Here is a 27,216-nt window from a genome sequence, read left to right as displayed (position 1 = left end):
GCAGTATAGAGAACACTTGTATTATAAATAGAAGTGCTGAAAATTGCATGGCAATTCATATGAATTCTTCAGTGTCAACACTAATCCATAAATGTAGAAAATATTATTCAAGAACTGATGCCAGGAAGATTTTTTTTTTTGTGAGGAGAGTTATGGAATATCCTACCCAAAAGTAGTTAGTGCAGTGTCAATCAATGATTTTAACTATTATTCACCTGCAGTATCACAATGTATAGTTTTCTTGTAACTTTTGGCATTTTACCTGTTGATCAGGTGTAACACTAGTACTACTACCGTACAATTTACCTGGCAATTAATTATTGCTAATGCTGGTGTCAATTACAGTGATAGGCCATATAAGGCTGCACCTACATCTATTATACAGCATTAAACTTCATAAAACTATTACACTCAATAATATTATACATACTCCCAAAAGTAAGCATGATTTATTTCGATTGCCCAAAAACTGCAAGTCTATAGTAAAGAATATGAATAATATTATTTCTTTTCTGTAGGTACATGATGACAAAATAATTTTATTATTTATGATCAGTTCTGCTGATCGTGTAATTATACTTTCTGTCCCTGAACGATGACAACTGTATAGAACTTGTATATACATAAACCGTTCATGCATGGCCACTGAGCAAACTAACAATTTACACTCTAGTTATAATATCTTTCTGTGTGTGAAAGGGGGATTTGCAAGAAAGGGTCTTCCACACTTTATAAACTGGAAAGTTTGCTAATTTGTTCCAACAAGGCTTACATATAGAAACTTGAGTTTAAGGCAACAAATGCACTATGGTACAGGACAAGGCAATGTTTATACATGGTTTCTGTTTGCTTTCATTATATTACATGAGAGACTCATGATCAGTACATATGAGAGTTGGTATAAAGAAGAAAAAATATACTTGTACCATAGATATTACAACTCCATACCCATATTTTGTAATGATAGCTATAATAGAAAGTTTGATAATCGCAGCAAATGCAGTTGAGTTAAATAGTAGCTATATACACTGTATGCTGTATTAATAATAGTTGTAACACGGGCATGAGGGCTTTGCCTGATATGTATGTCTGACTGCCCGAGAGTAATATTCATGCATGTAGATTGTGAGTATTCTATACCTTTTCACTATACAGGCATAAAGCTCCTATTAGTAGCTGTGTGACTTTCTAGAGAGTCTATATTAACATGATCCAACAGAAAACAAGTATACAAATAGAGTCAATTTTCCAAATATAAATGTGACTGAATTTGCAAAAAGAGTCTTCCACACAGGTCAGTAGTGAGCACCAACATCATGCACTTAGTGCATGGATGAAATTAATGTTTTTAGAGCACTATGGTCTTCTGAGTTCATCTGTCTATTTCAAATCAATAGCCTTTTCCAATCTGAATATACGAGTTGTCTAAGTTGGTAAATTGGATGTGTGTGGAACCCTTTTTGCAAATCCGGTCACAAATGTTACTGTTTTATATTAGAGTATCATCAACAGGTGTGTGCTTTATTAGTAAATAAACGGAGCTGTGTATACAAATGAATCACTAGCACTGTTTCCATCTTCATGTACTTTTCAGTTACACAAAAATTCCATACATTATAATTAGTTTGGAACATCAACTCTCCACTGCTACTTATGAAATGGTACATTTTAATCTGGTACTTTAATATCAAAAAGAGGTAGTCATTGAAAGGATATATATAGTCCCAAAATTCTTAAGATTACAAATTCCTGTATAGAAGCATCTCTCATTGAAGATCACTGACAAACTATCACTCGCTATCTATCATTCATTTATAGTTAGTATCATTCAGTCAGATTTATTACCACAATTCCTATTAGAACTACATAGATGACTTTGACTCATTTTCTAGCAACATTTCAAATTACCATACCAATGTAAATGTATGATCTTTTCTTTTTTTTTCTTGAGCATACCAGCATTGCTGACGTGACTGCTGAGTATAAAATAAAGGGCTAGAAAAGTTTTTAGGTATACATATAGTAATTACATATATAGTGCATAATGCAAAGTTCTAACTATATACAGCAGCTACAACACCGTAAACCTAGATAGGAATAGCTAATATACAGACTTTGTTGTACTGCATAGATTCAAAAACTGACAGCACTGTATTAAATAATGCATGAAAAATTTATATGTAATTACTAACAGGATACACATATACATTTTAGAGTTGCAAAGTTAAGTAGCATAATTATAGGTTGTACGTTAACTCAATAAGGTGGCCAGAAGCAAACAGATATGGCTGTTAAATTACATTTCCATCGTTTTCTATTAATTTCTTCCACCTCTTTACACACTATATCTTTTAGTTGCAGAGAAAGCATCAGCTCTTTCACAGTATAATTGAGATGGAGGCTCCTCATTAATATCATAGCTGACTCTTCATCTATTGTATCATCACTATCAAGTAAGAGTTCCTCTAGAGCTGTATTACTGGTAATAGCTTTAGCAAATTCTGTTATCCCACCTTTACCTATAGCATTTCTTTGCATCTGTAGTAACTTAAGAGAATAGTTGTGTATTAAGCTACTTGCAATTGCTTCAGCTCCTGTGGTTTTGATTTTATTTCTACTAATATTTAATCTTTGCAATGTTTTGGTTTTTGATAATGCTCCTGACAGTATTATTGCTCCATCATTACCAAGATTGTTGCCAGCAACATGCAATACCACTAAGCACATCATCATATCAGACACTAGTGATACGTCTTGTGCAAGCAGGCTAATATCACTGATGCGTAAATCCTTAACAGTGGTAGTTTTAATTACTGCAGTAGCAATATCCTTTACAGTGTTAATATCGTTATTATATAGCACTAGGAAGCATGGCCGGTAGCAAGTAACAATATCACCAATAGCAGATGATGATGCAGCTGTTAAGCTATTACAGCTAAAATTGATAATTGTTATTCCTTGTATGTTTGTATTACTATTACAAAGGTAATTATGTAGCAGATTAATACCATGGTCTCCTATGTGACACTCCCACAAGTCTACTTCTTTCCATTTCCTGTGTGATTCTATTAGAAAAAATCCCAAAGATACCACCTCATGTGGGAGGAGCCTGATCCCACGAAGGTCAATCTTGCCAATATTAAATAATATTGTGGAACAACTTTCACATAAGGTACTATCTTGAGCCTCTTGGAAACACTGGAACAAATACAAAACCTTTAATGGATCCTCTAAAATTTGCTGTGCAACAGTTAGCGTGAACGATACCTGGTCAGAGGTTTTTTGGGATGATACCCTTCCTGAGGTTGGATACCTTAAAGGTTGCATGGAAGAAGAAAACAACAGCAAATCATCTCTGTACGATGTCTGTAGGTATCGTTTTAAAGCTGCAGACTGTCCACCAGTAATGCCACAATATAAAATCCACATGTTGGAGAGGCGGGCACTCATGTTTTCATAGTATGGTATGGTCACGTATGCAAGTTCAGATGACCGTTTGCTACTTCTAACAAGGAATGACATACTTAGAAGTGTATAAACGTCATCCTCTGGTAAGGATGCTACATATTTGGCAGCAAAATATTCTTGTAATCCTAAGTGCAGGAAATTAAACGATTTTGTTGGCATGCCAATTACGTCAGAAGAGAAACATTCAGCAGATTGTAATAGTCCGTAACTAGTGGGATCATCCTTGCAAATGTCAGGTAAGTCATCAATTGTAAATACTATCTTGTCATTTAAAAGACTATTAAATGCGATTTTCTCCAGTTGTTGAAGTGTATCTTGAATTTGTTGTGGCAATGATTCAATTTGGCTAAAAAGTTTATCTTCTGGAATTTTTTCTGACTTTTTCAGGTAGTGACAAATTGTGTGCAAGACAAATCTTTCATACATTCTTGATGCAGTTGGTGGCAAGTCATCTGGTTGACACAAACAAACAAATACAATGATGGACATAATTAAAGGAATGTGACATATTGCATCAATATTTGGATATTGCTGAAAGTGTTTCCACAATTTCTCCAGCTCAGCAGGAGAATCTTTTAAAGCTTCATCAATGTACTGCTTTTTGCTTGTTTGGTCAAACCCAAGAATCTCAATTCTTCTGTCTATAACATCATGAAGGGAAGTGGAGACAGTGGGCCGTGATGTCACTACTATTCTAGCTTTAGGTAAACAATCCTTTTCAATTAAGTCTTTAAAAAACGATTTTGTGCGTAATTCACCACTTAGTTCATCAAAACCATCAATGATAATTGTGACACCATTTCCATGATTGTTTTCCAAATAATCATGCAGTTGTGCTGCCTTACTAGGAAATTTTACAAAGTGCTCTATCAGTTGCTGTATATTAGTAATTCTCTGCACATCAGGATCTCTTAACAGCAGGAAAAGAACCAGTCTATCTGAAGTAAGTAACTTGCCCTCAGCCCATTCAATACAGATCTCTTTAACAAGAGTTGTTTTTCCAATTCCAGGATGACCCTCAATGAGGATGCTATTAGGAACGGTACCAGATTGTGGGCTAAATATTTGTGTGATGTCCATTAACAATTGGCAACCAATTTTTTCAGGGATGCTGGAAATTTTACCTTTTGTACGCAAATAAATTATTTCTGTCATTTTCTTTTTTGTTTGAATATCCTTCTGATACATTAATGCTAATGTTATGTAAGACTTGATTTTAACAGGTGGCCAGGGGTCTTTCTCTTCTTTAAGCTTCTTATGCTTCATATTACAGTATTTTCCTTTCATGAACTCACTTAACCAATCAACCACTATGGGAAAGTAGAACACAGTTTGTTAACACAGAGTTTGGTAGTACTGTATGCTAGGGACCCCCCTCCAAATTGAAGGACACTTGCCATAACACTGCTGCTAAAAACCATCATAGAAATATCTTGTACAAATAGCACCTTTACAGACAGCCACTATTTTATACTACATGCAATACCTAGTTTACACAAATACTCAGAGATTATGGTTGGGTAATGAACAACAATTCTCACTTCTTTACAGCCTGCTACTACAACTTGGAATCATTTTATTGTGGAGTTACATGTAAGACAAGCCAAGTATGTAACGCAAAAGCACTGAGCACTTGGAAATGCAGCACAAGACGACTGTGAGCCCATTGTAGACTATTAATCAACTGAACAGATTTGTTCACTATAAATTTTTGTTGGTGATACAATCATGCCAACATTACACAAGTTTGTACGTATGTACCAGGCTACTACTGCTAGAGCAGCTGTTTGCAATTCACACAGGTAAAATTTAATATAGTTAATCTTTTCCATTACCAAACAACAATGTGAACTGCAGAGGAGATAACTTACAAGTAATATGTATTGCCATTATTAAACCAGGCGGCCGGCTGTGGGCGTGCGCCTGGTTTACTGTAATTGTTTCCGTAAAAGTGTGTGTGTGTACCTATCTATCTACCTATGTACCTATCTACCTATGTTTGTCCGTACGCACCCACGTGAGCAAAATCGTTTAATAACGGTGAAAGCAGCTTTTACGTAAGAAGTAAAAGTGAAATGAAGTCTGTATTAAACTTCTGCACAGGTGAACTTTGCTCTGAGGTGGTTTCTTTTCGGCGGACTGAAATACGGGTGTGGTGACTTTCCTCAGACTACCTTCCCCTTGAGGTTTTCAGGCATTTAGCAACTGAAAAACAACGGTACAGGCCTTGTACACTGCCAGAAATAGCCTATCGCTTCGAGTTGGAAAGGGGGCGTATCCCTTACGTACGCGAACGAAAATGAAGAGCAGCTTTGAGGCTTTGTCGAGAGAATTTGTGGGAAAAAACACGTTAGTCACATTATAAAACAGTTTAGAAGATAGTTTTGTGCGTAATATGTTGGTAAAAGCGGTTTATTTAACAAACGCTTCCTTAGCAGTGCATAGCAACGTAATTGAATGAATTACGAATATTTCATGAATTACGAGAAATAGCTAATTATATTATTGCACAACCCAAACTACCCTATTGTAAAGTAGTAATACACAGTTGGTTAATTCATAGTAGTATATACTGTCTATAGTTATTCCAGATGAGTTAGCTAGCTGCATGGCGCCTGGTTTTTAGAAGTAGTACAACATCAACTTGTTTTTGTTTACAATTACGTATCTTGTTATAAGATCCCTACAAATTTGCTACTTTATGGTATGACATAACAAAACAGAGCAATATATGTGACCGAATTTTGGAAAACCGTCGATATATGCACAATAGTACTTTTGTAATAAAACACATTTAAAAACTATGGGTAAAAAACGCAAGCTCCAGAAAAAAATTATGCAAGTTTTTATCGCCTCACTGGTGGGCGAATTAAGCCTCCAATGGATAAATCCTGGGAATCATCGTGTTCGCCTGTTCATAGGGAGTACAAAAATCTTTGTTTCATCTCCATACATGAAAGGGTTCCAACATTACAGATGTTTGTTTACGTTGCGGTGACGAAAGAATTTACCGTCGATCGTTTTTCAGTGAATTTGTCTTCCTTCTCGAACACAGAAGCACGCCTGGGGCAAAACCTATACCTTGGTGGATGCACAAATTCATGGCGAACACAATGAGTGAAGATTCAATTCCGTGCACCGTTGTATCCGTAAGTTATGATGATTTATGTAAACGCCTGTAGATTCTTTTCTCGATAGCATCTGTACATATCAATTTATTTGCTCGTCCGGCTGTCTAGTGCTGTATTTTCAACGCTGCTTAACGTATGAAGCTGATACTTAGCTAGTCCATTCTTCTGTCCCTGTAGAAAACAAAGAACAAATAAAATGCATTTTGATAATTGTGTGGATATCGACGGTTTTCTATAATTAGGTCATATATTATGTCACTACAATTGTAACATTTTAGCACTTAGATGGCTTGACATATTGTCCCTTTAATGATCTAGCTATACTCATAACTATTTAGTATGGTAACCATGCTCTAGTATAACAATATGCATGGGAACCACACCCCTTATACGTGATCAAGGATAGAGACCATGTCCCAAAGCTGCACAATGACAATAATAGTTACTAGTATTTAAAAATATATTTTATAATGAAGTAGGGATCTATGCAACTAAAAGTAGTGAAACAAGAGATGAATGATGGTATTACAGCATAGCTCAGTGGGAAAGTCCTTACTTTGGCATTGAGCAAAATAATTGTTATAGCTAATATAATCTAAACCAAAACAGCCAAGCTGTAAAAAAAGAGTGTGGCCCCCAAGAAGGCCAAGGTGAAAAAAGATGTAAAATCCAAGCTGGCGGCCAAGAAATGGCTGTGATGGTAGGTTAATGGCAAAAAATTTAATTGTACAATTCAGGTGAATTTGGTGCAGAATTTGCGTTGCCTCCTCCACTAGGATTCGGCACCAAATTCACCTGAACTGTTGCAATTAATTTTTTTGCCATTAACCTACCATCATAGCCATTTCTTGGCTGCCAGCTTGGATTTCACATCTTTTTTCACCTTGGCCTTCTTGGGGGCCACACTCTTTTTTTATAGCTTGGCTGTTTTGGTCACTTCTTTTTGCACTGCAAGCCACAAAGCTGGCCATAAACTGGCTTTGGTGCTTCCTTTTAACTTGTTGTTTTTCTTTACTGCAGGAATTGAGGAACAAAGGAAGTAATTGTGCGTATAGCTTTTGTTTGATTAAATATTTGTATATTTAACACTGAATGATCACTACATACTGTAGTTAATAAGGTGACTTCTTACATCACTGAACTGTAGCTGAAATTCTTATTGTTTGTAGCTGAACTCCTTTCAGGGTGATTTGTTTCTAGCTGAACTCTCTACAGGATGATTTGTTTCTAGCTGAACTCTCTACAAGGTGATTTGTTTGCAGCTGAACTCTCTACATGGTGGTTTCTTTGTAGCTGAACTCTCTACAAGGCGACTTGTTCTAGCTGAACTCTCTACAGGGTGGCTGAATTCTCGACAGGGTGATTTGCTTGCAGCTGAACTCTCTACAAGATGATTTGTTTCTAGCTGATCTCTCTATAGTGTAACTTGAGCTGAACTCTCTACAGGATGGTTGCTTTGTAGCTGATCTCTCTACATGCAGGGTGACTTGTTTCTAGCTGATCTCTCTATAGGATTATATGTTTGTAATTGAACTACTCTCTACAGGATTGTTTCTTTGTAGCTGATCTCTCTACAGGTGATTAATGTTTGTAGCTGAACTCTCTACATGGTGGTTTCTTTGTAACTGAACTCTCTATAAGGTGGTGTCTTCTAGCGGATCTCTCTACTGGATGACTTGATCTCTCTATAGAGTTATAACATGTTTGTATAGCTGAATTCTTTACAGGGTGGTTTTTTTGATTGGTTGCTGAACTCTCCAGCTACACGGTGACTTGTTTGTACTACAGAGTGACTTGTTTGTACTTCAGAGTGACTTGTTTGTAGCTGAACTCTCTACAGAGTGACTTACTTGTAGCTGAACATTGTATAAAGTAACTTGTTTGTAACTGATCTAGATGAACTCTCTACTGGGTAGCTTTCTTGTAGCTGAACTCTCTACACGGTGACTTGTTGTAGCTGAATTCTCTACAGAGTGACTTACTTGTAGCTGAACATTGTATATAGTAACTTGTTTGTAACTGATCTAGATGAACTCTCTACTGGGTAGCTTTCTTGTAGCTGAACTCTCTACAGAGTGACTTGTTTGTAGCTGAATTCTCTACAGAGTGACTTGTTGTAGCTGAACTCTCTACAGGGCAACTTGTTTATAGCTGAACTCTCTTCAGTGTGACTTATAATGTTCTGAATTTCTATAGTGATGTATTTGTAGCTGAACTTTCTACAGGCTTACTTGCTTGTATCTGAATTGTCTATAAGATTAACTGTTTGTAGCTGAACTCCCTACAGAATAACTTGCAATGTAATATAATTCTATAATGGAGTAAGATATAAACGTAGCTGAATGCTCTATTAGGGTGACTGTTCTATTAGAGTATCTTGTTCTCGCATTTGCTACAGATAGTTGGCTTTGGAATCATAACTCAGTGGTTTGTAATCTGATTCTTCTGTACTACTGCAAGGACTTTCTATGATAATTATTCCATCTACATAAATAGATCACGTGACCAGGAGAATTGTAACATAAATCGTTGTCCTTCACTGGCCGCGGTACTCGTAATTCTACCCTTAAACGCTGTTGTACCGTGGCACTTTTAACGGTACCTCTAAAGGCGAGCGTAATTACCATTGTTACAGTCATTTGTAGATTTTTTCGTAATATAGGTGGGCACTAACTGGAAATGCCATTAAGAGACCAAGATCACCCAATAGTACGCCAGAGAACATGATCGTCAGATAAGTCGGCTAAAGTAGATGTATGTGTTAAATGTAATGAAACAGTGGTTGAAGATTGTATTTCCTGTGATTGGTGCTCTGAATGGGAGCATAGATCCTGTGCCTCGATACAAGAAAGGGACTTTGAGCTATGTAATTATGAAAATGTTGCATTTTTTTGCTATCGTTGCTTGCCAGATGTCTCAAAACCTCTCTCACTTTACAACACCTATTCCAAACTTGATGCTGAGTTCTAAAAGAGATTTCAGTCTATGGAAGATAAGTTTCACAAAGGAATCGGTCACCATCTTACTAAATGCTTTGAGGCAGCTAATTTAGCAGCCTTGGAGGACACTTGCAAAAAGCTACAAACATCAGTTAAAGACTTATCAACAAAAATTAATGACCTGTCCACCTCTAGCAGTAACTTTCAGATGGAAATTGAAAGTACCTCAGTATCTTTAAACCCAACCCAATCTAGTTTTGCAGCTGCGCCCCCAGCCAGCTCTGCTTTAAGTATAATTGATGAACTTGCTGACCGTGACAGAAGAAAAAAGAACATGATTGTTTATAACCTACCTGAACCTGCTCCAAACAAAAGTGATAGTGATTCATTTACTGCTATGTGTTCTTCTGTTTTCAATGGTTCATATGCTATCACAAAATCAGTACGATTGGGGAAAAAGCTGCCTAACAAACACAAGCCTCTGTTATTGAGCTTAGAACATGAAGAAGATAAACTTACGTTGCTTTCTCGCTCTTACCTTCTACGCCATAATGATTCCTACAAGAACGTGTTCATAGCCCCGGATAGAACCAGGTTTGAGAGAGAAAAACACAAGAAACTGCTTTCTGAACTTAAACACAGATGCTCACAAGGTGAGGTTGACCTAATAATCCGTAATGGAGCTATAATTACCAAACCTGTTAGAGGTAACACAGCTACTCACAACTCTGTACCTACTACTAACCAACATTCCTTACAACTTTCAAAATGACCTGATTAACTGTTCCATGTCTCATACATTTGATTTAAGCTATAGCAGCCAATTTGATTCTTCTCCTGGCCCCTGTACTTTTGATAACTCTGATTCTCCTGAAATTAGTTTTAAACTACCACGGCTTGCCATTGCTAATTTTTTTAGTGTTAGAAACAAACAAGCTGAATTGGAATTGTTTCTAGATAATCAAGATATTCACTTATTAATAGGAACTGAATTGCACTTAAACGATACAATTTTTGATTCAGAAGCTTTCCCCAGAAACTATTCTGTATTCAGGAAGGATAGAAATATTCATGGAGGAGGAGTATTTATCCTAGTTGAAAAATCCATACCATCGTCAATTCTAGAGATAGACTCAACTTGTGAAGCTATCTGGGTCCTTTTACATCTCCAACATTCTCATGACATCATCCTGGGAGCTTTCTATGCTCCTACAAATTCTCCATCATCTGTATGGGATGAGCTCTCTGAAAGCTTAACACAAGTAAGGCAAAAATTTCCAACTACAATGATCGTATTGGGAGGTGACTTTAATTGCCCTGGGGTGGATTGGTCGTCTGGTTCACTTATGGACTCTTACGTAACATCAATTTTCTGAGAATCCTTGATAACACTAGCTCATGATTTTATGTTGGAACAAACTGTTAAATTGCCAACCAGAGGTAATAACATTTTAGATTTGTGCTTTACCACCCACCCTGACTATATCCATCAGTGTATAACAGTATCAGGCTTTAGTGACCACGAGGCAGTTATTGTAGAACTGGCCAATCTTCAGGTTGGCCACAAGAATGTTCAGAAGAAAATATACCTTTATAATAGAGCAGACTGGGATATAATTAGGGAAAAGGTCTCTACAGTTTTAGACATGTATTTAACTTTGAATGAAAATAGCTCTAAAACTGTGGAACAAAATTGGAACTTTATTCATGAAAGTATTCTACAAATCGTTAATGACCATATTCATGCTAAGCAAATATCTACATCAAGTCACTTACCATGGATGACCTCTCAACTCAAAAGGCTGATTAAAAGAAAACAACATTTGTATAAGCGAGCTAAAAGATTTAAACGCCCTTCTGATTGGAATGCATATAAAGACATGCAATCCCAAGTACGATCTGCTTTAAAGCAACAGCGCCTTAAATATCTTACTAGTAGTCTAAACTCAGATTGTGACAATAACAGAAGAAAAACATTTTGGAGGTTTTTAAAGTCTCAAAAGCAGGATACAACTGGCATTAGCACATTACAGACACCTACTGATCAAGTAACTACACCCAAAGAAATAGCAGAAACTTTAAATAACCACTTTAAATCTGTCTTTACAGAAGAGGACTTGGAAAGCATCCCTGAAATGCCAGCATCCTCATATCCATCTATAAACAACATTGATATATCACCAAATGGGGTTTTCAAAATACTATCTGAGTTGGATCCCTCTAAATCCCCTGGCCCTGATGCTATCTCTGGACATTTAGTAAAACAAACTGCTGCTGAAATTACTCCAATGCTGACCCATCCCTTTCAACAATCTTTGTCCACTGGTGTGGTCCCTAGACAATGGAAACTAGTGTCACTCCCATTTTTAAATCTGGCAAAAGATCTGTCCCACAAAACTACTGACCAGTATCTCTGACATCAATCATTTGCAAAACAATGGAACATATACTCACAAGTCAAATTATGAAACACTTGAAAGCTCATGATATCTTAGTCCCCTGTCAATTCGGCTTTAGATCAAGGCATTCCTGTGAATCGCAGCTGCTTACTGTTACTGATGACTTTGCAAAAGCATTGAATAATAAACTCCAAGTAGATGTTGATATACTAGACTTGTCCAAAGCATTTGATAAAGTTTCACATAAAAGACTGCTAAGCAAAATTGAATTTTATGGCATTAAAGGCAAGATTTTACAATGGCTAGAGTCTTTCTTGAGCAATCACTACCAACAAGTTGTCGTAGATGGTTCCTTTTCTAATCATTGTAAAGTCACATCGGGAGTTCCACAAGGCTCAGTTTTGGGTCCTACCTTGTTCTTACTGTACATAAATGATATAACTGAGGGTATCAGTATAGCCAAATGAAACTCTTTAATATACAAAGTTATTCACAGTTCAACAGACCATCAAACACTCCAACAAGACTTGACAATACTGTCAAAGTGGGCAGATAAATGGCAAATGGCTTTTAACATCAGCAAATGTAAGATAATGCAAATTTCTAATCACCATAACAAAAGTTTATTTTCGTATGTAATGAATGGCACCTCACTGGCAGTTACAGAACAACATTTGTATCTTCAAGTAAAGTTACATCACAGACTTTCATGGAAACCACATATAGATTACATCTGCAATAAGGCAAACAGAGCTGTTGGTTTTTTGCGACGAAATCTTCAGCATTGTCCTAGCCATCTACGAGAGCTAGCATATAAACAATTTGTCTTGCCTATTTTAGAGTATTGTTTCCCAATATGGGATCCATATCACCAAACCAACATAAATCAAGTAGAGATGGTCCAACATAGAGCTGATCGTTTTGTCACAGGTCAACCATGGAGACGAAACAATAGAGACAGCATCACTAACATCCTTGAAAACTTGCAATGGCCTATACTACAAGAACGTCGCAAATCAGCTAGACTAGTTTTACTAAAAACTATTTGCCTTAATGAGCCCTGTGCCAAATTTCAGCCCAATTGGAGCACGCATTCGTGTTTCATTGTGGATTTTGCAAAAAGTAGAAGAAAAAACCCAAATTTTGGCTGCTCATATCTCAGAAATGGCTGGAGCGATTTTCTTCAAATTTGGAATGTGAACTCCCCTACCTAGCCGGCACTTCTGTAGCAAATTTGGCTCTAATCGGATAAAAGATCACGGAGCTACAAAGGTGTGAAAACCACATTTTTTTTTCTTCCTGTTAATATACTCATGGTGTGGCACGCCGGCTTCTTGGACCACACGACACACTACCGTTTGTCTTGATATGCCAAAGTACACTAAGCTATGCTGTAATACCATCATTCATCGCTTGTTTCACTATTTTTTGTTGAATAGATCCCTACTTCATTTTTAAATTTACAATTTAAAAAAAATACTAGTTTGTTCAGTTTATTGTTGTAACACAGCTAGCTACAATGTAACTTGTGACTTTTCTATAAGAATATCATACATGACTGTTGTATTAGAGTGGTTGTTGTATTAGAGTATATCTCTAATCAGCCAAAAGGTGTGCAGCTATCTAGTCCAATAAGGGGTGAGGTCATTTTGTTTACTGGTAAGTAAACAGCTAGATTGTTAAGCGGTGTGGTCTCCGTACTCTACTGCTATTAGTCCACCTAAATCTTGAGTGGTCGTAAAACTATAGCGAACGGGATCCCGATCACAAACTTGCACACATCCAGTCTTATAGTAATGCCAGCACTGAAGCGCTTCTGAAATCCAGCTCTGAAATAATTCTGTGGCGTCTATATATGCTGCTGAAAGAAAGTGTTGATAAGGAAAATTAATGCCTCAATATGGTTTCGTTGGTTGAAGAAGAAGACAAGCAGCCTGATTGAAGATAAAAGAAAAGACAAGGCGCAGAGAGCCTACACTCGTCGGAACTCCTAAAGGCACATACCATTGGTGAGTTTGTTATTGTGGCATATAATGGTGGCTGTGAGCTGCTTCATTTGGCCTCTAGCCTGCACTGCTTTGTTTGGCCTCTAGCCTTGCAACTGTGGTCAGTGAGTGAGTGAGTGAGTGAGGCAGTGAAACTAAAATTCAAGTTTTGTGGATTGTTTTAAAATTCTATATCCAGTCACCTGTAAGTGTTTTTTAATATTTAATGCTGTTTATATAATCGTAATTCTTATATGGACTAGTACTATTCTGTAAGGGTGATTTTCGTCGCATACAATGTCTCTAGGATGATTTTTAAAGACAGAATTTTGGGTGGTGCACAACATTTTCAAGGCGATCCCTACTTAAATGGTACTACTGTACCGTTTGATAATAATATTATTAAAGGTGGACCGATACCAGTATCGGTATTGATGTTGATACCAGTATTGGTATCAATGCCGATACCTTTATCAGATCGGTATCGGTAATGTAAAGGTACAGATACCACCAGTAGACACTCACCACTTATATTAAACCATCACTAAGTTTCCAGTAACAAAAAACCTAGTTGGGCTAACAAAGTAGTGACCTACAATTGCTCCATGTGTATTCTAATATATTAGAGCACTTTGTAATTAAATAACAGTGCAGTTGTTCCTCAAAGAAATAAGTTTATGACAACTTTGCTTACTTTTTCATGAAACGTTTGGTTGCAAGGAAGTAACAAACATGTTGAATGAAGAGACAATCGTATAATGGGAGGGTGTTTTTGTGGAGGTAATAGAAACAGTATGACTATTCTATTTAATGCTGATTAAAAAAGCTAGGACATGATACCCATTAAATCGACCAGGTGCAGCAATCTAGATGAAGAACTAATGATAATTTGTTTTTGAAAGTGCTGCCAGCTGGCACAACACTAGTCTTAAGTCACCATGCCAGCTGCCAGTGTATTAAGGTGGCCACACCCTACACCAATAAGTTCACCATGCCAGCTGCACAATTATATTTAAGACAAGGAATGGTATGTCTGTTTGTATTGTTTACTTGTATTTTACATGTAAATGTATTGTAAAGAGCGTGGTATGAGCTTTAATCCTTTCTTGTATTGTTTAATTACTGTATTTAATTATTCATATTGTATTTTTGCCTTCAACTGGCTTACTAGGATCTGGCTGGCTTGGCTGTCTTCCTTTATCAAGTTAACCTGGCTTGCATACCCTTAACTACTACAGTATTGTGTATCTCCTGTAAGTTGTGTATGCATATAGTGAGTACCCATCACTGTGCCATTGCCACACCACTGTGATGAACCATATTCAGCTACCGGTGACCTCTAGCGTTGATACTGTGCTGTATATTGGCTGCATAGCTAAATAATTTTCATCTTCGGTGATATAGTCAATAATGTATTACTGCATACAATACTGCAATAATATACAGTTGTCTCCTGTATGTTTTGTATGCATATATACTGTGTGCACATCACTGTGCCATTGCCACACCAATGATGTACCAGCACTTAGCTACTGGTGGCCTCTAGTTATGATGCCACTATTGTGTTATATCTGCATGTCACTACTGTGACATATTGAGTTGATTTTGGATCATAATTTCAATCGTGCTTTCATGTACTACCTAGTTGTGTGTATATAGGGAATTAAGGCATGGCTCACGAAAGAAACTGGGATACGCTATGACATGTGGTAACACGTCCAGATTTAATTTAGCACGTAGGGTCAGACCTGAATAATCTGTAAAGCGGGACCTGGATGACCCGACTCGGTTTAACATTGTTAATAAATAAACTATATTTATTGACTTACACATTGCTATATAGTTCGCCATGAGTCGCTCTCACTGATCGATATCAACAGTGAGTCATGTATGCATGTATTCAAATAGTTTGATGCAATATACGTACACTGGTAGATGGAAGCTGTACTGTAGCCTATTAACACTCAGCGGTAGAACGTTGATTGATAGCCATGGTAAAGAAGGACAAAAGGTAAGACAATAGTGCAAGCATTGTACGTTTATCAATATACCAAAGGCTTTTTCTTAAGCAAGCTAGAAATGTTTCTGCGTAAGAATTAGGGCTGTAGCTGTAGCCAGTTTTCTGCTACGCTTGATTGAAGTCAGGCAGGCAGGCAGTAGAAAATTCCATTGAATACATTTAAAAAAAATTCTGTAGCAACTTGACAGAAACGTTTTGGGTTGATCTGAAGACACTTTTGGGCTTGGTTTTACCCAACTAATACTGTCCTGTCGTTGTGAAGAAAAATCGAGGCAGGTTTTTGGGTTACACTATATCACGGATCGACCCCACACCTTCGATGTCCTACTATACAGTACTATCGTACTGTATGATATGTTAGCAATAGTAGCCATTATGTACTTCACTACCACCTTTGGTTTCACAACCTTCTGTGATTGTTATCTTTTCTGTAACAACATTTACAAAACCAGCCAAGCTGTGAGAAAATGGTGTAGCTTTCAAAACACCAGGGTTGAAAAGTCACATGTACACAAACCTGATTGCTTGTGTTGCAATTTTTCACATTTAGACTGTGTAACAAAACTTTTCTGATCATCACCACTGGTGTCTATAAAAGACAATAGTCACACACCTTTCTTACAAGCAATATACACATTACGTAAAACACTGAACACATTAATAAATTCTTACCATAGTATCCTGATTCCGAAATAACCAGTTGCTCCGTATTTTTAACTACCCCCTTCTTAGCCTTTCCATTCTTAGTAGGTACTGGTTCAGCAGATGAGTCATCATTAGATGATGAATGGTTATCTAATGTGAACAACAGTGAAATGTGTGGTCACACATCCAGAAGAATGTAACAGTTACAATAGTTCCATGTTTCGAACAAGTTATTGATGAAGTGTTGCATGCTAAGAACATTTTAATTAGTCACATCACAACAAACAAGAATGAAATTCATTGCCACACACTCTCATTGATATAAACGGCTTTATTTTTAACCTTTTTTCATGTACAGTAGTATGTAAAATACCAATTATTGTAATATTATATGTTTTTTGATTCTTTTAAACCAAGCACATACCTGATTTTCTAAAATTGTTCTCATAAAAGAGTAAGTGTGTGTTTGTCTATATGTGAGCAAAACCATTAAACGTTAAAATAGTATGTAAGGATTAAAAGCTAAAGTAAGTCTGCATAATGGTTATGGTATATATAGCCCTGGCTACCCACTTCAGTAGTTAGCCATTGATAGTAAAAATATGTAATCAGCAATGCTATTTATCACGTGTTGTTGTGAGGTAATGCGGTTTGTGGCATCATATAAAGGTGATGTTGCTCACAGGCACGCTCGCAGAAGTTATTCTTCTGTAGCTGCCATAATGTATTTGGCAAAGGAGGTTCTTGCCATCGTCAGTTGCTGTGTTACTGTGTCTATTTAATAGTTCATTGGCAGCCCCCACAGGCAGCAAAACAAAGTACACAGAGGTTAATTGTAGTATCAACAAAATGAAAAACTTTAGACTATAATTGACTTTTGCAATGAAGTCAGGATATTTCAGTGGCATAGGAAGCATGGGTGCTGGAGCACCCCCACTAAATTTACTGGCATGCGTGTAATTAATTTGAGATCACGTGATCACATCATGACGTAATTTGTAATTAACGGTTTCGTTGTTGTATTCTCAGTAGGCCTGCGCCTATTATGCCGACATAATCTTGAGAATAATAGGTCACCAATTTCATGAGAATAATTCCGGAATTATAGGATGGTTACAGGAATAATTTTAGAATAACTGGACGACCACGGGAATAATCAGTGGAATTATGGGGCGTGTCTCTTCTTGATTACCTACAAGAGTTAAGCTACTACAAATGATATAAAGCTGACAGGAGTGCTGGCTGAAAGGAGCTAATAAGCCTCTAAAAGATTGATATACTCTAATAGAACGCTCAAATACTCTAATAGAGCAGTCAGATCGTTTCATGTTAACAATCTGCAGCCAGCATCAGGGATTTAACTATATGATTACCTGCAATTCTGAAACTTGTACATCTTATACCAGTGCATCTTCTTCAAGTCTTTGAGCATTATTATCTACCTAACTTAGTAGCTATACAGTAGTTACAGCACAATACACTAACAATTAAATACACTTGAATTATTACTGTAGATAGCTATTCTATTTATTAATTATTATTATTAGCACTTTACAGTGGCCAGCACTGAAGGTCTGACAGCAACATGTGCTGCAGCCTTAGGATTACCTAACCTAATTTCAAGGACTTAGACTTAGTGACTTGACTTAGTGACTGATAAGGTGTAACAGAAAAGGGGCCAAAGTAAGGAAAAAATCCCTCCAACACCAGGATTCGAACTGCAGGTCACCCAATGTCTAGTCGGGGCCACACTCAGTCTTCTTCCAGGAGGGATGGAATTTCTTCCTTAAACCTAAAGTTTTATTATCAGCACTATTCTAAGTCTGCTGTAACTATTATGGATAGAAAAATGATGTGTAAGGTGGAATGCTATATACATGGCTATTAACAATTCGGACAAAACTACTTATAGCAGCATCTTGAAAACTAAGCGACTAGCCAAAGATATAATATTATACTAAATGAGAATAATTATGGAATAATAGGCTGGATACAAGAATAACAAAAAGAATAATGGGAGAATTTATTGGGAAATTCTGGAAAGAATAATAGATAAAATTTTGAGCATAATAGGCTCAGGCCTAATTCTCAGTTGTATGTCGTTGTACACCGCCAATTCATTATGTCTGGAGCTAATGAGAGTAATGCAATTATCATTGATGACTCGGATGAAGAACAGGTGATGGATTTACAGCAAGGTGCAATCCAAGATGCCACGTGTTTTGCCATGTGTAGTTCCGGTTCCGATTACAATGGAGGAAATGAGGCTAGCAGCAGCAAGCAGCAGCACTACCAACATGAAGGATAGTGAAACAGAAGGTACTGGTACTGTTAGTAATGTTTTAAGAACTGGTCACACTAATGTGTTACTGCCATGTACATGTTTGGGGTGTAGCAATTTTAGCATTCCACATCGGCCCCAGAATTACCACAATCTAAAGTGGCAGTATCAAGACACACGGTAGTGTGTCGTGCGGCCCAAGAAGCCGGCGTGCAACACCCGTGAGTATATTGTCAGGAAGAAAGAAAACGCAATCTTCGCACCTCCGTAGCTCTGTGCTGCCTTGATGAAACAGGACGATTTTTGCTGTGGACATGCCCTCCAACTTCAGCACTCCACATTCCAAATTTGAGCAAAATCGCTTCAAGTGTTCCCGAGATATGCGACTTCACAAATTGGCTTAGTTTCTTCATTTTTTCTTCATATTTTTCTTCCTCTTGTCGCACACTTACAAAAACTGCTATAAAACACGAACGCCATATCCGATTGTCTTGAAATTTGGCACACAGAAGGGGGTATAAAGGCGCATCTCGGTACCAACTTTAGCTGGAATACGATAAACAGGCAAAGAGTTATGAGCGATTATTCATGAAAAATAACACCAATATGTTGTCATGCCTACAGGGTAAACTGCGTATGGGAAGAAGCTGAAAATCGGTGGGTGAATAGGTTAACTATTGAACCTCAAACCTTTTGTGGTTTGAAAGAAATCAAGCTAAAAACCAGGAAGATACAACGAAAAAACCAACAGCGTGTAACAATTATGCAATCGAGATTAGCTAATAAAAAACGACTACTTGTCACGCCTACCAGAAAAACCGCTTGGGGTAATGCTTTGAAAATCACTGTACAGACGGAGTAATCATCTTAGAAAGGCTCTTCAATGGTGTAGAACAATCAGACTTAAAGCCACAGAGTTATAACACGAAATCCAACTTGGTCCCTGTAGCAAGTGCAAGATCGAGATACTCTAATAGAGCAGTCACCCTAATAGAGGAGTCACCCTGAAGAGAATTCAAGAGATCAGCTAGAAACAAGTAACCTGTATAGAGATCAGCTAGAAACAAGTCATCTTGTAGAGAGATCAGCTACAAACAATTCACCCTGTAGAAAGATCAGCTAGAAGAAGTTACCTTGTAGGGAGTTCAACTACGGAAAGAGATAGTTCAGCTAGAAGAAATCACCTTGTAGAGTTCAGCTACAAACAAATCGCCCTGTAGAGAAATCAGCTAGAAGAAGTTACCTTGTAGAGAGTTCAGCTACAAAGAAACCATCCTGTAGAGAGTTCAGCTAGAAGATATTACCTTGTAGATAGTTCAGCTACAAACAAATCACCCTGTAGAAAGATCAGTTAGAAGAAGTTACCTTTTAGAGAGTTCAACTAAAAAGAAACCATTCTGTAAAGAGCTCAGCTGCAAACAAATCACCTGTACAGAATTCAGCTACAAACACATCACCCTATAGAGAGATCAGCTAGAAGAAGTTACCTTGTAGATCGTTCAGCTACAAACAATTCACCCTGTAGAAAGAGCAGTTAGAAGAAGTCACCTTGTAGAGTGTTCAGTTACAAAGAAACTACCATGGAGAGTTCTATAATAAATATATGTATTATATTATAATTTGTACAGTTACTGATAAAATCAGAAATATTTAAAAGTATTTAGAATCTACTTCATCTTTTCTTCTTCCCGTGGTACAGCAAAAAAGATAGGTTAAAAAAGTCCAAAGCCGCAAAGTCCCATAGCATAAAAACAATATGGTTGCTAGGTAACCATCTCTTTGGGACTATAGCAACAGTTGCTAAGTGTAATCAGTCTTTTGCAATGATTATTGCTTGAATTTCTGTTACTTAGTAACAGTTGCTTTGGTTGTCAGAAAAATTGGTAATAGGACAGATGGCTATGGTATTCGGGATTGTGGTATAGCCCGCATGAACACGTGATCAACTGTTCTACTAAACCATGCACACCATACATTATATAGTTACAGTAATTAAATAATCTCATAAAAGTCAGTCTATACAACACCTTCCCCCTGTAAGTCAAAATCTCAGATAGTCTGGAGGGCGTATGTCAGTTACAGTTTGGGAGCGTGTCACTGGTCTATGACAGACCGTAGAGGATCTTTCATCAGCCAAAGTTTCATCCTGAATATCTGGAGTATCAGTTCTAAATCTTAAATGGGTGCGATTCCTTAGCACTTCATCAGAAGGAGTTTCTACAACATAATATTATGATCTTGGAGTGTTGGCTGGATGTAGAACTGTTCCTGGAATGTGCTGTCCTCTTGTCTCAATCCATACAGGCTGGTCATCAGGCAGATTTGGTGATGTTCTTGTTCTGTGACGTTTGTCATACTGATCCTTTGGGGGATCTCTTGTACTGCTCATCCAAAGTTCTGAAGTTTTTGGCGTGCAACCATCTAGGTATAAAGTTTTGTTATCTGAGGAAGCTCTGTCCTGATCTTTCTCCCCATCAATAGTTCTTGCGTGCTGGGTGAACACCAGAGTAGTGGGGTTGCTCTGTAGTTAAGGAGAGCTTTATATGGGTCAGCAGAATATTGTAGTAAACGTTTCACAGTGCTCACTGCCCTTTCAGCCAACCCATTTGCTTGGGACTTGTTGTGATATTCCTGAAGCGAGAATTTATGGATCTCCTCAGAAGCAAATTGTGGTCCATTATCTGATATCATCTCAGCAGGATTCCAAATCATGTAAAGATAGCCTTGAGGTGAGTAATTACGCTAGCAGATGTAGTTGAGTTCATCTTCCGTATTCTATAAATCGAGAATAATAGTCCACTACTAATAGATAAGTAGAACCATTTAGTTCAAATAAATCTACTGCTACATGTTCCCATTTGTACGAGGGTAAAGGTGTGGTCAGCAGTGGCTCCTGTAGTTTTCTGACATGTGGGACATGCTTGCACAAACTCTTCGACTTCTTTGGATACTCCAGGCCACCATACTGAGTATGAAGCTCGCATTTGACATCACTGAATTTCTTAGTGCACCTCATGGATCTTCTCTAATGTTACTTGTCTCATTACTGTTGGCACCACAATTCTTGACTGAAATAACAACAGGTTACCACTCAAAGTCAACTCACCTCAATACCTCCAGTACTCTTTCATCTTTCTTGGTAGTTGGTTTCGTGCTGGCCATCCGGACTTGCAGTATTGAATTAACTTTGAACAAATGCTGTCTTCTGCTTGGGCATTGCAATAGCTGTTCAAACGGTCTGGGCCCGCTAGCAATGTGGCTGTGACTTCTTGTACAAATTTCTCAATTTCTTCTGGTAAGCAGGAAGCTGTATCACTGGATAGTTCATTAATTGGGGCTCTAGACAATGTATCTGCTATAGAGTTTTTCCTTGTACATGGTAAATTGTATAGTGGAACCTCATTAATTGAAGTCTGAATATAAGGACACAAGGTGGCAGTGTGTTTAGACTCTTACTTCCTAAAATTGGTACCAAGGGTTTGTGGTCAGTTTCCAATGTAATGCGTTTTCCCAGAATGTATTCTAAAAACTTCTCCACAACCCACCAAGGCTATCTGGACATAATGTCTATCTGTTTCTGACAGAGCCAGTAAGACAAACGCAACTGGCCAACAGGAGTTTTGTTGCTGTTGTTGCTGCAATAAGACAGCATGGGATGAGGCATCAATATCTGCACATATTTTTGTTTTTGCCTCTACATCATACAAGGCCAGGACATGTGGAGAGGTGTCCATGTTCATGTCACTTTAGAACTCAAATGCTCTCTTAGTGATTTGGAGATCTGTGCAAAGTTAGGGGAAAATTTGCTCATTTGATTCACCATCCCCATGAACTGTCTAAGTTCAGTGACTGATGTGGGAGCAGCCATCTTTTGTATGGCAGTTTGGATCGGGTGAAATACCATTTTGATCGATGACCCAAGAATGTTATCCGTGACTGGTTAAAGTAACATTTGTTTTCATTCAGTGTGATGCAGTTTCTTGATCCTTTTAAGGGTAGCATGTAGCCTGGCATAGGCGGATCTAGGAGGCACTGTCAGGGGGGCCAAGAAGTTTTAGTGTACAACAGTGTTTATTCCACTAAGTACACATTGACAAGTTATATTCAGTTGCATAGCTTTATTCAGTATAGCTGGATGAATGATAGACACACAGTTTTAGATTGTAGTTAAAAATTAGACCTCCTAGGTTTGAATTTGGGAGCACATTTAGCTAAAAAAGTGTATGCTTGCAATGCATATAAAGGTTAGTTAGCCTATCTGAGATAAAACCTGTTTGATGCTAAATCAAAATATAAAGGTGTATAGTATTGTTACAATGACATTAGAATTGTGACTGTTCTATTAGAGTAGTGACTGCTCTATTAGAGTATCTCGATCTTGGCACAAATTTTTTAACTTATTTGCCTCACTTTCTTTACAATGTACAGTATAACAAAGTACATTTATAATCGTTGTCTTCTATTTGCCCATTGGCTTTCTATACTTCTGAATACAGTGTGAATGCATGATTCCAGTTTCTGCTATCAATACAGTACTGTGAGTCCAAGGGGGCAAAAGAAGGACCAGGGGGGCACAGCACCCTTTGCCCCCCCCCCCCAGATATGCCCATGTAGTCTGGTGTTGTGTTCTGCTGTGTCCTTGCCATAAACAAGTAAATCGTCAATGTGACAGAGTACACCTGGGAGACTCGAGAGAACGCCATTCATTCTATGCTGGAATATTTCAGGTGCAATGGAGATCCCAAATGGAAGTTTGTTGAAACAAAATCTCCCAAAAGGGGTAATAAAGGTAGTCAACAGCTTTGATTCAGCTGCTAGTGGGATTCACCAGAACCAACTGTCGGCATCAAGTTTGCTAAAAACTGTAGTCCCAGAAAATCGTGCTAACCTTGTGTACACTTTGGGAGTAGGATGCCACTTCCCTTAATACACTTTAATTAAGTGGTTTGAGATCAACACATATGTGCACAGCTCCTCCATCTTTGGGAGCAACCGCACACCAAGGGGTTGGTGCTTCCACTGGTGATATAACCCCTGGCTCTGCATGAGTTGTAACCCTTGCTCTCAGTGGTAGTGGAATGTTTATAGGAGCACTAAGGGAAAAAGGCTGGCATTTGGATTGAGTTTGAGTTTGTATTTTTGTGTGAATGTTCCCAGCCCAGTAAACAAAAACGGTACTGTGACATTATACTCTTTTGAATTGAACATACATTCACTAACAATTTGAGTTCTTTTTATAGCTGGTAGTCCAAGAAGATTATTCTTGAGTTTATCAATTACGAAAATAGTCTGTGTGCATGTCTCTGTAACAGAGTGAGACTGGCAGCACACCAAGTACCTTCAACTGAGAACGATCTGGTCCATACAAGTAAATGTCTGGCTTCATCAGTTGTGTGCTGAGGTTCAACGACTTCCAGGTTGAAGTTGATACTGCTGTAACTTCTGCCCATGTCAATTTAGAACGTAATTGGCTTGCTCTGAATCTCAATTGTGATTTCCCATGTGTTGTTCTCTGCACTATTAACAGTATCAAGGTACACATTATGTGTGGGATTTAAAGGTTCCACGGTTATCAATTCATTCAATCCTTGTGGGTGTTTGGTAGCTGTGGTTGACAGGCATTGGAAACTAAAGTGTCCTCTCTGGTTACAGTGGAAACAGGTGGCATCCCCTGCTGGGCAGGATTGACGGGGGTGTGGTCCTTGCCCACATTGTCTACACAATTGAAAAGTTTGAGGAGGTAGTGATCGGCTTGATGTTGGGGGAAGGGGTGGCAACTTTCTACTAGGAGGTGGCTTCCTTACTGCATCCAGTGAAGAATGCTCTTTGGTTGGCTCTCTGAGGGCCTCTTGCTGTTCTCTGACAGCCTCTCGTTGACGTATTAGGCATTTCACTTTATCTAGGATAAGCTTTGCCTCCTTTTGTAAATGTTCTGACAAAGAATTGTCGTGGATCCCTACCACGAGGCAATCTTGAACTTCATCGTCCCAAATTTGCAATGCTCAGCTAATCCGTGCACCTCATTGTTTGACAGATTCACCTTGGGGTTGGTCACATTTATTGAAGCATGCATGTTCGAAAATAATGCTTTTCAGCACCTTGAAGTAGGCGTCAAAAGTTTCTACCACTTTAGCATACTTTTTATCTTCTGCTGATATTCTGGTAGTATCCAGCAAGTCTTCAGCATCCTCACTGAGACAATATGAGAGAGTACTGACTTGCCTTTTGCCTGATTCACCTGCCAAACCTGCTGCTTGGCGACATTGTTGAAATCAGCATTTCCACTTTAGCCACTCTTCAGTTTTCTTGAAGGAAAAAGTGGTTGGTGGTGTAAGATTCATAGCAGTTATTTGTAGGAGACGACTTCTGACACCATGCAGTGGCGGATCTAGAAATTTTCAGAGGGAGTTTCAGATTCCACTGAACTTCAGCCTAGCTGTAAGTCAAAGACAAATAGAAAAAAAAAAGAATAAGTTACAACCTGCTCTTCAATGCCATTTCAAACGAAAAAGTGAAAGTTTCGCCAGTAGAAAGTCCTACTATGACACACTAGGTATAACTCGTGGTGATTTTATCATCCACACGACGAGTTGTTAATAAATTGTGACCCTATTTTGGAAAACCATACATCTGGGCACATGCAAAATTTGTGGGAATGCTCAATTGAAAATTTCAGTGATTTTTTTTATAATTTTTTTTTATTTTACATATTCTGGTAAAGCAACTATTAAGCCTTCTTTCTGTGAAACTTCACACCCATAGCTTCTTTTATCTAGGAGATATACTGAATTATATCAGACCATGTAGTAGTTACACAATGCGTGGGACAACAATTAACTTACAAATTGGGTGATTTGTTCATTCCCAAAACCAAACATTTTCTTGTCTTTAGACAATAATACCAGTTATTTCATTGAGGAAAAGCACAAATAACACATGATTAAAATCTCAAGGATCTCTTTTCATCCATTTTAGATTGTAAGAATGGAGATCTTTGCCAACAAAATGATTTGTCATCAATTGGTCACACCTGATCACTATACAGTTCTATACACTGATAATGAAAAGTTAGTTTGTAATGAATTAGATAGTAAATTAGCCATATCTTTGGAATGCTTCAATGTATCATCACAAAATTTTCGCACAAGGTAGATAACCACTCAGTGCTTCATTGTAGCTATAAAAAAGAAAATTGGCGAATGTGCCCAAATGTATGGTTTTCCAAAATAGGGCCACAATTTGGGGTGTGTGCGCGCTATTCTCAGAGGGGGTTTCAGCTGAAACCATTGCAACCCACTGGATCCACCACTGCCATATGTTATAACCAGCATGAACACATGATCAACTGTTTTTATTCTAAACAATGCACACCATACATTATATAGTTACAGTAATTAAATAATCTCATAAAACTCAGTCTATACAACAGGGATTAATGGCTCACAGGAAGGAAATAGTGCTCGGTTTTGCCTCACACTATTTTACTCCTACCTACCTGTATTATTTTGTGCTGGTTCCCCGGACGCATCAGACACTGTCTGTCTGTCCAGTAAATTAAAATAAATAAATTTACAATGCTCACACTATAAATCCCAAATATTACAGCCACCTGTCTTATTACATATACAAATCACATTACAGCAATCACATGTGAATTTTCAAATCAAGTTTCATATCACAAATCTGGTTTCAAACCACAAAATGATTTCAAATCATATACAGAATGCGAAGGTATCATACCCCCTTGGGCGGTGGACAGGAAACAGAGAATTGATTTAGAATGGCCTATAATTGCAGGCACATACGTACCTTTTAGTAATCCTTGTTGTATATCACTGGCCACAACTGTTAGCTCAATAGTAGTAAGCGCCATGATCAATTTATCCCAGCTAGCTAGGTTATCGGTGTTCAGCCATTTACTGAACATTTTCCTACAACATGTTTTGGTGTCATTCTTGTTATCCTCTTCAATTATACATAGTTCGTTTTCATATTTTGGGTCCAGCAACTGTAGTCCTAAGTCGTACCAGTGTTTAGCGACTGAAGATACCACGTGATTTAAAAGATCTCTCAATACAGGACGATCTCTGCCTATACATATAAGAGTAAGTAAACACAAGCATCAAATCGTCTACTCACCAATTGCATCGATTTTTACTTCAGCCATTCGCACAAAATGGAACCATTAATGTTGAAATAACACCACCCAACTTGATATCGTTACTAAATAGACCATTCTGCGGTTTTAAGAGTCCTTGCGCGACTTGAAATTTGAACTTCAAAAATTAATTGATTTGATTGGACGAAAGCTTGCGCACGTGATGTTCGCTTGATTTATTGCCGCGCGA

At 37.8% G+C, this 27,216-nt stretch overlaps 1 protein-coding gene across 2 annotated transcripts; it reads right to left on the bottom strand.

Moving 5' to 3' along the window:
* Positions 1-1,979: 1,979 nt before the first annotated feature.
* Positions 1,980-27,126, bottom strand: LOC136253393 (protein NLRC3-like). 2 transcript variants are annotated; one of them, XM_066046046.1, is made up of 4 exons: positions 27,008-27,126; positions 26,678-26,959; positions 16,615-16,737; positions 1,980-4,778 (listed from the first exon to the last, which is right to left on the bottom strand). In XM_066046046.1, exons 1-4 carry the CDS (start codon positions 27,033-27,035, stop codon positions 2,257-2,259), a joined length of 2,955 nt encoding a protein of 984 aa, XP_065902118.1. In that variant the 5' UTR covers positions 27,036-27,126; the 3' UTR covers positions 1,980-2,256. The 2 variants fall into 2 exon arrangements, with proteins under 2 accessions (XP_065902118.1, XP_065902119.1); XM_066046047.1 differs by lacking the exons at positions 26,678-26,959; positions 27,008-27,126 and adding an exon at positions 25,711-25,788.
* Between the last annotated feature and the right edge of the window lie 90 nt (positions 27,127-27,216).

Source organism: Dysidea avara, chromosome 4, assembly GCF_963678975.1.
Source record: "Dysidea avara chromosome 4, odDysAvar1.4, whole genome shotgun sequence".
In the NCBI taxonomy this organism is placed as follows: Eukaryota; Metazoa; Porifera; class Demospongiae; order Dictyoceratida; family Dysideidae; genus Dysidea; species Dysidea avara.
Note: the sequence above shows the minus strand (reverse complement) of the source record. Positions and strands in the feature narration are given on the sequence as shown.

What these genes read in the sequence shown, in the direction of transcription:
- LOC136253393 (XM_066046046.1), bottom strand. Translation starts at nt 27,035, where the DNA reads ATGGCTGAAGTAAAAATCGATGCAATTG. An exon ending in ACAACAAGGATTACTAAAAG is followed by an intron (nt 16,738 to 26,677) that starts GTACGTATGTGC and finishes TGTTCACATTAG; the next exon opens with ATAACCATTCATCATCTAAT. An exon ending in TTCGGAATCAGGATACTATG is followed by an intron (nt 4,779 to 16,614) that starts GTAAGAATTTAT and finishes ACTTTCCCATAG; the next exon opens with TGGTTGATTGGTTAAGTGAG.